The sequence below is a fragment of the Bubalus bubalis genome, chromosome 3 (assembly GCF_019923935.1).
Source record: "Bubalus bubalis isolate 160015118507 breed Murrah chromosome 3, NDDB_SH_1, whole genome shotgun sequence".
Taxonomy (NCBI): domain Eukaryota; kingdom Metazoa; phylum Chordata; class Mammalia; order Artiodactyla; family Bovidae; genus Bubalus; species Bubalus bubalis.
In genome coordinates, this window is record NC_059159.1 from 827,083 (window position 1) to 839,284 (window position 12,202).

The 12,202-nt window shown below is 42.1% G+C and overlaps 1 protein-coding gene across 12 annotated transcripts in view; it reads left to right on the forward strand.

The window, feature by feature from the left end:
• CEP112 (centrosomal protein 112) overlaps window positions 1-12,202 on the forward strand; it is a 326,687-nt gene that overhangs the window by 25,478 nt on the left and 289,007 nt on the right. For all 12 annotated transcript variants that reach the window (XM_025279329.3, XM_025279335.3, XM_025279324.3 and 9 more), the window contains one exon: window positions 11,154-11,244. In XM_025279329.3, coding sequence (XP_025135114.3) covers window positions 11,154-11,244 — 91 coding nt within the window. The remainder of the gene's footprint in view (window positions 1-11,153; window positions 11,245-12,202) is intronic.

Here is a 12,202-nt window from a genome sequence, read left to right on the forward strand (position 1 = left end):
TTCCAATAGTTACCTGCTTCCCACACACCCAACATACAATAATCACTATAGACGTTTCTAAAAAGGAGGTACAAAGGAGTCCATAGCAATTCTGAAGCCCAGTTGGGCAAATGTGGAAAGTTCCTTAATTAGAGCTCAAAACCTGGATATGATATTCTGTGTCTCTTGGCTCCTCCAAGTAGGAGGAGGCTTTTGATTCCACCTTCTGAGTTATCCTTTGTTTTTCATGAAAAACAGTATGTGTCTGCATTTCAGCAGCTCTCTTGTGTGCTTCCTTACAGAAGAATTTGGAGGGTCCAGTTTCCCCTTTTCATTTTTACTCTGTCCTTTTTGGTCCAAGAGCAGTGATTTTGCTAGTATAATTTTCTCAGAACCTTTGTAGGCCTCCTGTGAATCCTGTGTATGTAGGGAAACTAGAAATCACTATCTGTAGTAAAACTGGAAAATTCATAAATAGTGGGAATTAAATAACAAACTCTTAATCAAGCAAAGGAGATATCAATTGGAAAATTAGAAAACATTTTGAGACAAATGAAAACACAACATACCAAAACTTAGGGGATGTGGTAAAAGCAGTGCTGTGTGGGGAATTTATAGTTGTCAAACTTATGTGAAAAAAGAAGGAAGATGGCACATCAGCAATCTACATTTATATCTTAAGTAACTAGAAAAAGAACAAACTGAAGCTAGCAGAAGAAAGGAAATTATAAAAATTAGAGTAGAAATAAACAAAATAGATATTGGAAAAAGCATTAGAGAAAATCAAGGAAATCAAGATTTTTTTTTTTTAATTAACAAAAGTGACAAACTTTTAGCTGAATTGTCTAGAAAAAAAGACTCATCTGACATGAAATAAGGGACATTAGCACCAATTTTACAGAAATAAAAAGGATTATAAGTGAGTACAAGAAGCAGTTGTGAACCAACAAATTGGATTACTTAGATGAAGTGGATACATTTCTAAGAACACACAAGCTACCCAGACCGAATCACAAAGAAGAAAATCTGAACAGACCCACAATTAGTAAGGAGACTGAAAGTGAAATTTGCTGAGTTGTGTCCGATCTTTTCCAACCCCATGGACTGTAGTGCATGGAATCAAGGAGACTGAAGCTGTCTTCGAAACCTCCCACCAGGGAAAAGCCCAGGACCAGACAGCTTCACTGGTGAGTTCTGTTGTGCTAAGTCGTGTCTGAGTCTTTGCGACCTCATGGGCTACAGGATGCCAGGCTCCCCTGTCCTTCACTGTTCGCCGGAGTTTGCTCAAGTCGGTGATGCTATCTCACCATCTAATCCTCTGGTTAATTCTATCAAACGTTTAAGGAAGACTCAGCACCCGTTCTCCTTAACGCTTCCAAAAGTGAAGAGAAGAGAAGGGGGTACTTCTAGGCTTATGGTGTGAGGCTAGCATTACCGTGGTGCCAACGCCAGACAAAGACACTAGGAGAAAAGAAAACTACAGGCCAGTATTCCTGGTGAGCATTGATGAAGAAGTTCCTCAGAAAAATACTAGGGAACAATTCAACAGCACATTAAAAGAATTATACACCATGACAGAGTGGGATGTAGTCCTAGAATGCAAGGAAAATTTGACAAATGGAACAGTCATTATAATATAGAATGATGGAAAATAGCCACACGATCATCTCAGAAATTGATGCAGAAAAAGATGTGACAAAATTTAACAGCCTTTCATGATAAAAATACAAACTAGAAATGGAAGGAAACTACCTCAAAATAATAAAGGCAATATATGAAAAGCCCACAGATAATAGCATACTTAATGGTGAAAGCAAAGCTTTGCCTTTAAGAGCACTAATAAGACAGAGACGTCCACTCTTATCACTGCCATTTGACATAGTACTGGAAGTACTAGCCAGAGCAATTAGGCAAGAAAAAGAAAGAAAAGTCATCAAAATTGAAAAGAAGAAATGAATCTCTGTTCACAGATGGTGTGGTCTTAGATACAGAAAACTCAATGGAAAACTAATAAAACCAACACAGAAAAATCAGTTGCATTTTTATACATTAACAGTGAACAATCAGAAAAGGAAATTTAAAAAAAAGTTTCATTTGATATAGTATCAAAAAGGATAAAATAATTAGGAATAAACTTAACCAAGGAGGGGAAAGACTTGTACACTAAAAAAAACTACAAGATACCGTTGTGAGAAATTTACAAAGACACCACAGTAAACGGAAAGACATCCTGTGTTCATGGGTTGGAGGAATTAATATTGTTAAGATGCACAGTATGACCCAAAGTGATGTAACTCAATCCCTATCAAAATTCCAGTGGCTTTTTTTTCCCAGAAAAAAGAAAATTCTTCGTAAAATTCATATGGAATCTCAAGTGACACTGAATAGCAAAAACAGTTTTGGAAAAGAAGAAGCTGGGATTTAGCATTTTCTAATTTCAAGACTTACCACATGGTCACAGTCATCAAAACAGAGTGGTGCTATCCTCCGAAGGGTAAAGTGAGCTTTCTGCACCATATGCGGTTTTAATCTTACCTGCTCTGTTAGTAGCTTGCATCTCCCGATACAGACTGAAGAGATGTGGAAGAGAAAAAGAGGATGGAAGTGGCTGTATGAATTGCTAGAGTTGAGAAAAGCCATCAGAAGTGCTACAGCCGTGCTCTTAGGCTCCTTTCCCGTCAGTATGATTTGGAATCTAGCGAGGATGGAGTCCCCAGCCCAGGCGTGCAGGCCGCTGTGCAGGATAGTCAGTGCCGATGCTGGTCTGAGACGCATGGAGGACAGCACAACCTGGACACAGTGGCAAAGTTCACGTCCAGTGTTTGTGCTGGGAAACGTGGGAGGCTAGATCTGTGGCCAGCTTTGTCTTTTGTAATGAAAGAACTTTTTTATTTTTTTGCATTTTAAATAAAAATTACTAGCGGTTTTTTTAATTAAAAGTTTGTTGCCTGGCTACATTGAAATGCTATAATCACTTGGAGAGTGAGCGCCAAAAGTGTATGTGCATGCACACACTGCCTTTGGAAATTGCAGGTGTACTTGGTATTAGGTACTTGTTGGAGCAAAGAGGAGATGTGCCCGTGCCGACCTCTGTACCAAGGACAGTTGTTGCTTTAGTCGCTGAGTCGTGTCTGACTCTTTGTGACTGCATTGTGTGCCACCTGCCAGGCTCCTCTGTTGATGGGATTCTCCAGGCATGAGTACTGGAGTGGGTTGCCACTTCCTTCTCCAGTGAATCTTCCCGACCCAGGGCTCGAACCTGTATCTCCTGCATTGCAGGCAGCAGATTCTTTACCACTGAGCCACCAGGGAGGCCCACAAAGGACAGACACTAGTGTAAGCTCGAGCATCCCCTCGACACTTGATACGCTCTGCCCGAACTTGGTAAAGGAGGCACCAGAGTTTGCCAGCAATATTGATGTAGAAGCCACCATTCTTAGGTATTGTGTAGCAATCAATAAAGTGTTTTTCTTCTTATGATTCCATGTTTTATGAAGATGATACAAAGACTGAGAATGATCTTATCCAAACTATAAAGGGGTGTAGTGTTTTCTGATATCAGTCTGTGGTTCCTCTTCACAAAGCTCCTTGATGGGTGGATTCTACCCTGTTCGCAGTTGGATTCCTAAGACCTGTCACTATACCGTGGAACACAGTTGCTCACTCAGTTATTTGCTGAAGGAATATATGAATGAATGGACAAATAAATGATCGGATAAAATTAAAAGAGGAAACAGTGCGGCACAGGCGCAAAGACAGCCGTGTGGACAGATTGGGATGGAGAGCCCAGAAACATGCCTGTGCGCACATGGGCACACGACGCTGACAAGGATGCCAAGACTGTTCGGTAGGAAAAGGACAGTCTTTTCAACAAACGATGCGGCGAAACTGGGCATCCACATGCAATAGAACGAACTTGGACTCTTCCTTTTCATGTACAAAATCTAATGCAAAATGGATCAAATACCTAAAGGTAAAATCTAAGGCTGCAAAACTGTTAGAGGAAAATACGAAGGAAGCTTCGTGACGGTGGAGCTGGCATGGATTTACTGGACATGCACCAAAGGCGCAGCCAGCAGCCCCAAGGCCCTACGTAAGTTGGACTACCTCAAACTTAAAACTTTTGTGCATCAACGGACAGTCAGCAGAGTGAAAGGGCAGCCCATGGAATAATGGGAGAAAGTATTTACAAATGACCTGTCTGAAAGGCGACTGGTATCCCAAATATGTAAGAAGTCTTACAACTCAACAACAATAAAAACAACCTGATTAAAAAATGAGCAGAGGACTTGAACAGACATTTCTGCAAAGAAATGATCGCTAATCATTCTGGAAATGCAAATCAAAACCTTACATCTATTAGGATGTCTACTGCAAAACAAATGAGCAAACAACTACATGTTTGGCAAGGATGTGGAGACACTGGAGCCCTTGTGCACTGTGGGTGGGAATGTAAAATAGTTTAACTGTAGTTGAACATCACTGGCAGTTCATCAAGAAAGTTAAAATAACCATATCAGCCAGAACCCCCACTTCTGGGCATATATCCCGAATACCTGAGAACAGGGGCCTGCACACGTGTGCATAGCACCATGATTTGCAGCAGTCAAAAGATGGAAGCACCCAGGAGTCCACCAGTGGATGAGTGCACAAACAAATGTGGTATGTACTGCTGCTGCTGCTAAGTCGCTTCAGTCGTGTCCGACTCTGCGACACCATAGACGGCAGCCTATCAGACTCCTCCATCCATGGGATTTTCCAGGCAAGAGTACTGGAGTGGGCTGCCATTGCCTTCTCTGGTAGTATGTAATACTGAGCCTTAAAAAAGAAGGGAGTTCTGACACATGTTACAACATGGGTGAACTTGGAACTTATTATGCTAGGGCAGAAGAGACAGTTACAGTGAGGAGCCCTGTCTGATTCCACTTACATGAATGAAGTGTAAATGCAGAGAGGCAAAGTCGAATGGTATTTGCCAGGGGCTATGAACATTTGAAAAGACCCTGATGCTGGGAAAGTTTGAAGGCGGGAGGAAAAGGGGATGACACAGGAAGAGATGGTTGGATGGCATCATTGACTCAATGGACATGAGTATGAATAAACTCTGGGAGTTGGTGATGGACAGGGAGGCCTGGTGTGCTACAGTCTAAGGGGTCGCAGAGTTGGACATGACTGAGTGAGTGAACTAACACCCAAAAAAGATGTCCTTTTCATTATAGGGGACTGGAATGCAAAAGTAGGAAGTCAAGAAACACCTGGAGAAACAGGCAAATTTGGCCTTGGAATACAGAATGAAGCAGGGCAAAGACTAATAGAGTTTTGCCAAGAAAACGCACTGATCATAGCAAACACCCTCTTCCAACAACACAAGAGAAGACTCTACACATGGACATCACCAGATGGTCAACACCAAAATCAGGTTGATTATATTCTTTGCAGCCAAAGATAGAGAAGCTCTATACAGTTAGCAAAAACAAGACCGGGAGCTGACTGTGGCTCAGATCATGAGCTCCTTATTGCCAAATTCAGACTTAAATTGAAGAAACTAGGGAAAATCACTAGACCATTCAGGTATGACCTGAATCAAATCCCTTATGATTATACAGTGGAAGTGAGAAATAGATTTAAGGGCCTAGATCTGATAGATAGAGTGCCTGATGAACTATGGACTGAGGTTCATGACATTGTACAGGAATGCAAAAAAAGAAATGCAAAAAAGCAAAATGGCTGTCTGGGGAGGCCTTACAAATAGCTGTGAAAAGAAGAGAAGCAAACAGCAAAGGAGAAAAGGAAAGATATAAGCATCTGAATGCAGAGTTCCAAAGAATAGCAAGATGAGATAAGAAAGCCTTCCTCAGCGATCAATGCAAAGAAATAGAGGAAAACAACAGAATGGGAAAGACTAGAGATCTCTTCAAGAAAATTAGAGATACCAAGGGACCATTTCATGCAAAGATGAGCTCGATAAAGGACAGAAATAGTATGGACCTAACAGAAGTAGAAGATATTAAGAATAGGTGGCAAGAATACACAGAAGAACTGTACAAAAAAGATCTTCATGATCAAGATAATCACGATGGCATGATCACTAACCTAGAGCCAGACATCCTGGAATATGAAGTCAAGTGGGCCTTAGAAAGCATCACTACGAACAAAGCTAGTGGAGGTGATGGAATTCCAGTTGAGCTATTTCGAATCCTGAAAGATGATGCTGTGAAAGTGCTTCACTCAATATGCCAGTAAATTTGGAAAACTCAGCAGTGGCCACAGCACTGGAAAAGGTCAGTTTTCATTCCAATCCCAAAGAAAGGCAATGCCAAAGAATGCTCAAACTACCGCGCAATTGCATTCATCTCACACACTAGTAAAGTAATGCTCAAAATTCTCCAAGCAATACATGAACCGTGAACTTCCTGATGTTCAAGCTGGTTTTAGAAAAGGCAGAGGAACCAGAGGTCAAATTTCCAACATCCACTGGATCATGGAAAAAGCAAAAGAGTTCCAGAAAAACATCTATTTCTGCTTTACGGACTATGCCAAAGCCTTGGACTGTGTGGATCACAATAAACTGTGGAAAATTCTGAAAGAGATGGGGAATACCAGACCACCTGACCTGCCTCTTGAGAAACCTATATGCAGGTCAGGAAGCAACAGTTAGAACTGGACATGGAACAACAGACTGGTTCCAAATAGGAAAAGGAGTACGTCAAGGCTGTATATTGTCACCCTGCTTATTTAACTTCTATGCAGAGTACATCATGAGAAACGCTGGGCTGGAAGAAGCACAAGCTGGAATCAAGATTGCCAGGAGAAATATCAGTAACCTCAGGTATGCTGATGACACCACCCTTATGGCAGAAAGTGAAGAGGAACTAAAAAGCCTCTTGATGAAAGTGAAAGAGGAGAGTGAAAAAGTTGGCTTAAAGCTCAACATTCATAAAACAAAGATCATGGCATCCGGTCCCATCACTTCATGGGAAGTAGATGGGGAAACAGTGGAAACAGATTTTATTTTTTGGGGCTCCAAAATCACTGCAGATGATGACTGCAGCCATGAAATTAAAAGATGCTTACTCCTTGGAAGAAAAGTTATGACCAACCTAGATAGCATATTGAGAAGCAGAGACATTACTTTGCCAACAAAGGTCCATCTAGTCAAGGCTATGGTTTTCCAGTGGTCATGTATAGATGCGAGAGTTGGACTGTGAAGAAAGCTGAGCACCAAAGAATTGATGCTTTTGAACTGTGGTGTTGGAGAAGACTCTTGAGAGTCCCTTGGACTGCAAGGAGATCCAACCAGTCCATTGTAAAGGAGCTCAGCCCTGGGTGTTCTTTGGAAAGAATGATGCTAAAGCTGAAACTCCAGTACTTTGGTCACCTCATGCGAAGAGTTGACTCATTGGAAAAGACTCTGATGCTGGGAGGGATTGGGGGCAGGAGGAAAAGGACAACAGAGGAAGAGATGGCTGGATGGCATCACCAACTCAATGGACGTGAGTCTGAGTGAACTCCTGGAGTTGGTGATGGACAGGGAGGCCTGGCGTGCTGCAATTCATGGGGTTGCAAAGAGTTGGACACGACTTAGTGACTGAACAGAACTGAGTGAGTGAACTGAACTGAGCTGATGAACATTGGGATGCATGTATCTTTTTGAATTAGTGTTTTTCATCTTCTTTGCATATATACCCAGAAGTGAAATTGCTGGATCATGTGGTAGTTCTATTTTTAGTTTGAGAAACTTCCTTACAGTTTTCAATAGTGGCTCTACCAACTTACATACCCATCAACAGGGTATTAGGTTTTCCTTTTTTCCACATCCTCACCAACATTTACTTGTGGTCTTTTTTGGCGATAGCATGGCATTACGGGTTTTTTTTTTGCTTTTTTGTCTGAGCTAAAAGAGATGTCCTAGGTTATTCCTTTAGGCTCTTCTCCAGTTAAAATGCAGTTTTAACTGGCCTTGTCATTGCTGTTTCTTTAATTACTATTTTCCTAGTTTCTGTTTATATTTAAGCCTTCTGGAATTCATATTATTCTGATGTAAGATATTTTGAATTTATTTTCTTTATCTCTTACATTTTCACTTATTATATTCATTCCTTTATTTTTTGTGTGTTCTCAGAATATTTCTTGAACTAGTTTTCTAAGTTGCTGGTTTGATTTTTATGTTATATTTAATGTGTCATTCTTTTACATTGTGGTTTTTTAAAATTTGGTAATCATGTTTTTCATTTTTAAGCACATTTTTATGATCACAGATTGTTTATTTCCTTTTCTATCTGAAATGTGTACTTGAATCACATTGAAAACAAATTTATAAGACTTTTTAGAAACTTTCTATGCATATTATGTTTCTTTAGCAGAAGGACATTCAATTAGACCTTTTTTAGACTTTTAAATCTTACATCTCATTACTTATCTCTTTATCTATAGTGACACGTCTGTTATTCTGTAGTGTCTGGAATCAACCAAGGTGCTGGGAGGATGTTTCTGGATTTCCGTTGACATATTTTACCTCTTCCTGGTGGCTCAGATGGTAAAGAATCCGCCTGCAATACAGGAGATCCGGGTTCAATCCCTGGGTCGGGAAGATCCCCTGGAGAGGGAAATGGCTACCCACTCCAGTATTCTTGCCTGGGAACTCCCATGGACAGAAGAGTCTGGCGGGCTACAGTCCATGGGGTCGCAAAGAATTGGACATGACTGAGTGACTAACACAACCTTAGCCTTGGGAAGCAGCGACAGGGAAAAGCTTGTATTTCCCGCAGTCTTACCCCTTCAGAGGAGTAAGGTGGCGCTCTCCTGGCGGGGACCCTCATTAGTACGCGGAAATCTCGCTTTCCGTGTTAGTGTTAGCATTCCCTCTTCCGGCACCACCGCGGGAACCCTGGCGCCTCTGCCACCGCGCCCCCTGCCAGCTGTGGGCGGTCTCTGCGAGCACCTGGACCGGCTCCTCTCTGGGGCAGAGGGCACCTGCTGCTCTTCATGCAGGATAACGGGGGGTGAAGCTCTGCCTCCTGCCCTCTGTCCCCTGTTCACCGTGACCTTGGCCCTATCACCGTGACCTTGGCCCCATCACTGTGACCGCTGCAGCTCAGGGTAGCAGTCAGTTGTGTTCCCGTCCGGCGTCATTATCAGTAGCAAGGAATGGAGCCCCCGCGCTTGGTGTCCCGTGCGTGTTTCCGCAGTGACACTGGCGTCCGTCGTGTTTGGCTCAGCGTCCTCCGCAGGGAGCTGACGCGGGCGGTCTCTCTGCTTCCCTTGGCCTGCACTGGGGAACGGAGTGCGCTCAGTCTTGGAAGGAGGGCTAAGTGTGTGTGTAGCGGGGTTGGAGGCCAGCAGAACAGGTTGGATTGGAGATGAAGATTGGTGATGAGTTTCCCCTTGTGATTGGAAACTAATGGTGCACACCGAATTGAGCAGGGAAGCACATGACAGAGAAGTAGATAAGGCTGGACACAGAGCTCAGGGATCAGAGCCTGTGTGAGGTGGGCAGAGGAAGAAAAGTCTGCGCAAGAGCTGTGGGCCCGGCCTGCCTAGCTTCCGGCTCAGAGTCCGGGCATGTTCGGGGCGGCGTGGCTGTGGGCGGCGCGGGAGCGCCTGGAGCACCGGTGGGACTGGGAGGCGGGGCTCCGTGGAGCAGCGCACGCGGCACCTTTACGGAGAGGAGGCAGGGTGGGGACCGCCTGGGCTCCTCTGCTCCCGCTGACTTCACGCTCAGCACCTACAGGGTGACAGGAAGGGGCAGGGCAGGGCAGGGCAAGGGCCCCGTCGCTGCCCTGGCAAGTTCACTGAGAGGGAGAGAGTTGGGTCGGTTCAGCACGGCTGCCCGCGACTGGAGAGGACGTGCTGGTTTATGTATGCACCCTGTGTAATAAATAGATGAATGTTTCAGTCCTCTTTTTCATTAATATTTTCTGTGAGAAGAATTACTTTTAATATTTAAGCATTTTTTTCAATGTTTTAGCAGAGCTCTTTTTATGATTGTTTAATCTGTTCTTCAAGGGCAGCCAACACCTGGTGTGATGTAGCAGGTGTCTCTCCCACATACTAAGTTTGAAGAGCTTCTTATCAGCTCAGGCACACTGACTGATGAGATTATCCTCAAAATGTCACCGTATTTCTTTTTCTCATTTATTCTTAAGTGTTTGGATATCTGGACTATGATTAAGGGTATAAAAAATCCACAGCGCACTTTAAAACAGCTTTTTTTCAGACATTCTAAATTACCTCGTAACTAGTCTAAGGAATGTTGTTCTGTCAGCGTTAACTACCAAAACCCACATTCATTTTAGCCTTGTCTTTCTGAACTACAGCTCTGTCTTTTGGAAACACTTAGTATGACCCACAGCTTGTGAGGGAATCCTGATATGGCTGGAAGTTGAAAGTCAGTGACTTAATTCATTCAATAATGGTTCATTTTCATGTTGTGTCTCCTGAAGGAGCCATTCAGAGAACAGATATTTGTCATCATGGAGCCTTCACTGCAGTAGCTGGAATAAAAATATATGGGAGGCTTCAGGCTAAAGTAGAATACGGAGAATGGCATTTTGTATATTTGGTATATTTTATATTGGAGGAAAATCTTTTTTGTTCAAATTCATCTGGATTCTTAAACCATTTTCCTATTTATGCTGTGCTTATCATATTTTACCTGAATTAACATGGCATATTTTAAAATTTAGGACTTTGATTTATCTGTAGTTTCTGACATGGTTTTGAATTTTCAGACTTTCAGCTGCATGAAAGTTTGTTATTTTGTGTGTTTTAAGACTTCATCTTAATGTGAAACATGAATCCAACGAAACTTGCCAGCCTTTTAAAGTGTGATCTCCTCTGAGAGGGTGCACTTTAAGTCTTCTCTTCCTACTCTTAGAAAAAGGGGAAATACCTGTGGTTTATTATACTCCCACTTGAAAATAGCATTTGTTTGTAAGAAAGCATGTGACATTTAGGTGACATTTTATTTGTTGTTTGACCTAATTGAAGTAAAATGTGAGATACAAGTGGTTATTATCTGTATTTCTTTTTCATTTGCTATTGAAATATCACTGTTAATATAAACAACCATCTCATTTCCAAAAGAAAAAAAAACATGGTAGTCCTAGGGTTTAATGCCCTCGTGTCCTCTGAACTCCCCAGTTCTGACTGTGGCTGTTTTGGTCTCTTAATAGGGAACAGTGCATTGCGAAGTTCCAACCCAGATCACAGTCTACGAGTCCAACCCACAGAGAAGATGGACAGATCCTTACCCCACAGGATTGTGTAAGATCAGATTTCACTCCTGCTTTTCTGTTTGTTTTCTTCTTGTTTTAAAATACTTCCGTACATTTTTAGTTTCTTGTTGTTAAATTCCTGTGATTCCTGACAGACAGTAAACAGTCTGATGGTTTTGGTGGGTGTCCTGAGTTCAGAGAGAGGGACGTGTTGGGTATATTGCCGTGTTCCTTCTGCTTTCCCTAACATTCTGAAGCATCATGTTTATCAGTCTGTCATTGTTCCTGGGCACTGAAAAATAACTTTGAAAAACTTCAGTTTTTGGTTATCCCCCTTTTCTCTGTGTATATATAAAAATGACTAGACACACAGTGGCCATAAACTTAAGAAACGGGACTGGTTTGTAGTGAAGTCGGGGACACTTCCTTCCTGGTGAAGGTGGACCATTCACCTCCTGAAATATGAATACCTCTCTTGCACGTTAGACTCTGCATCGATACTGTTTGAACATGGAGCTAGGGAGCTTCGTGAAGAGAAGGCTGTTACCTGCTTGCCTCCATCCTTGCACGGTCCTGGCTTGTCTCGGGTTACAGCCTTTTGGTTACAAGCAAGCCATGCGCGATGCGTGACTTTTTTAGCATGTTTGCTCTGCACGTAATTCCTTCCGTTTTCTCAGTGATGGGGAATTCCAGTTTGGAACTTTAATAAGCCTCTCGATATAAAGAGGAACACATTTTAAATATTTGTGAGTTTATTATTAATCATCATATTTACTCAAAGTAAACAAGGGAGGTACATTCTAAAAGATATTCTCATTCACACACACAAACATTCAAAAAGCAAGGGACCAACTGTAGAGGCAAAAATGAATTTTAATACAGTATAAATAGTAAACCCAACATTTTGTTCAATAGAAATTTGAAAATTTTTAGTTAGTTTCTAGTTAATTTCTAGATTTTAAATTAGTAAAATATGAAGAACATTTTAGTGTATTTTTCATTACTTC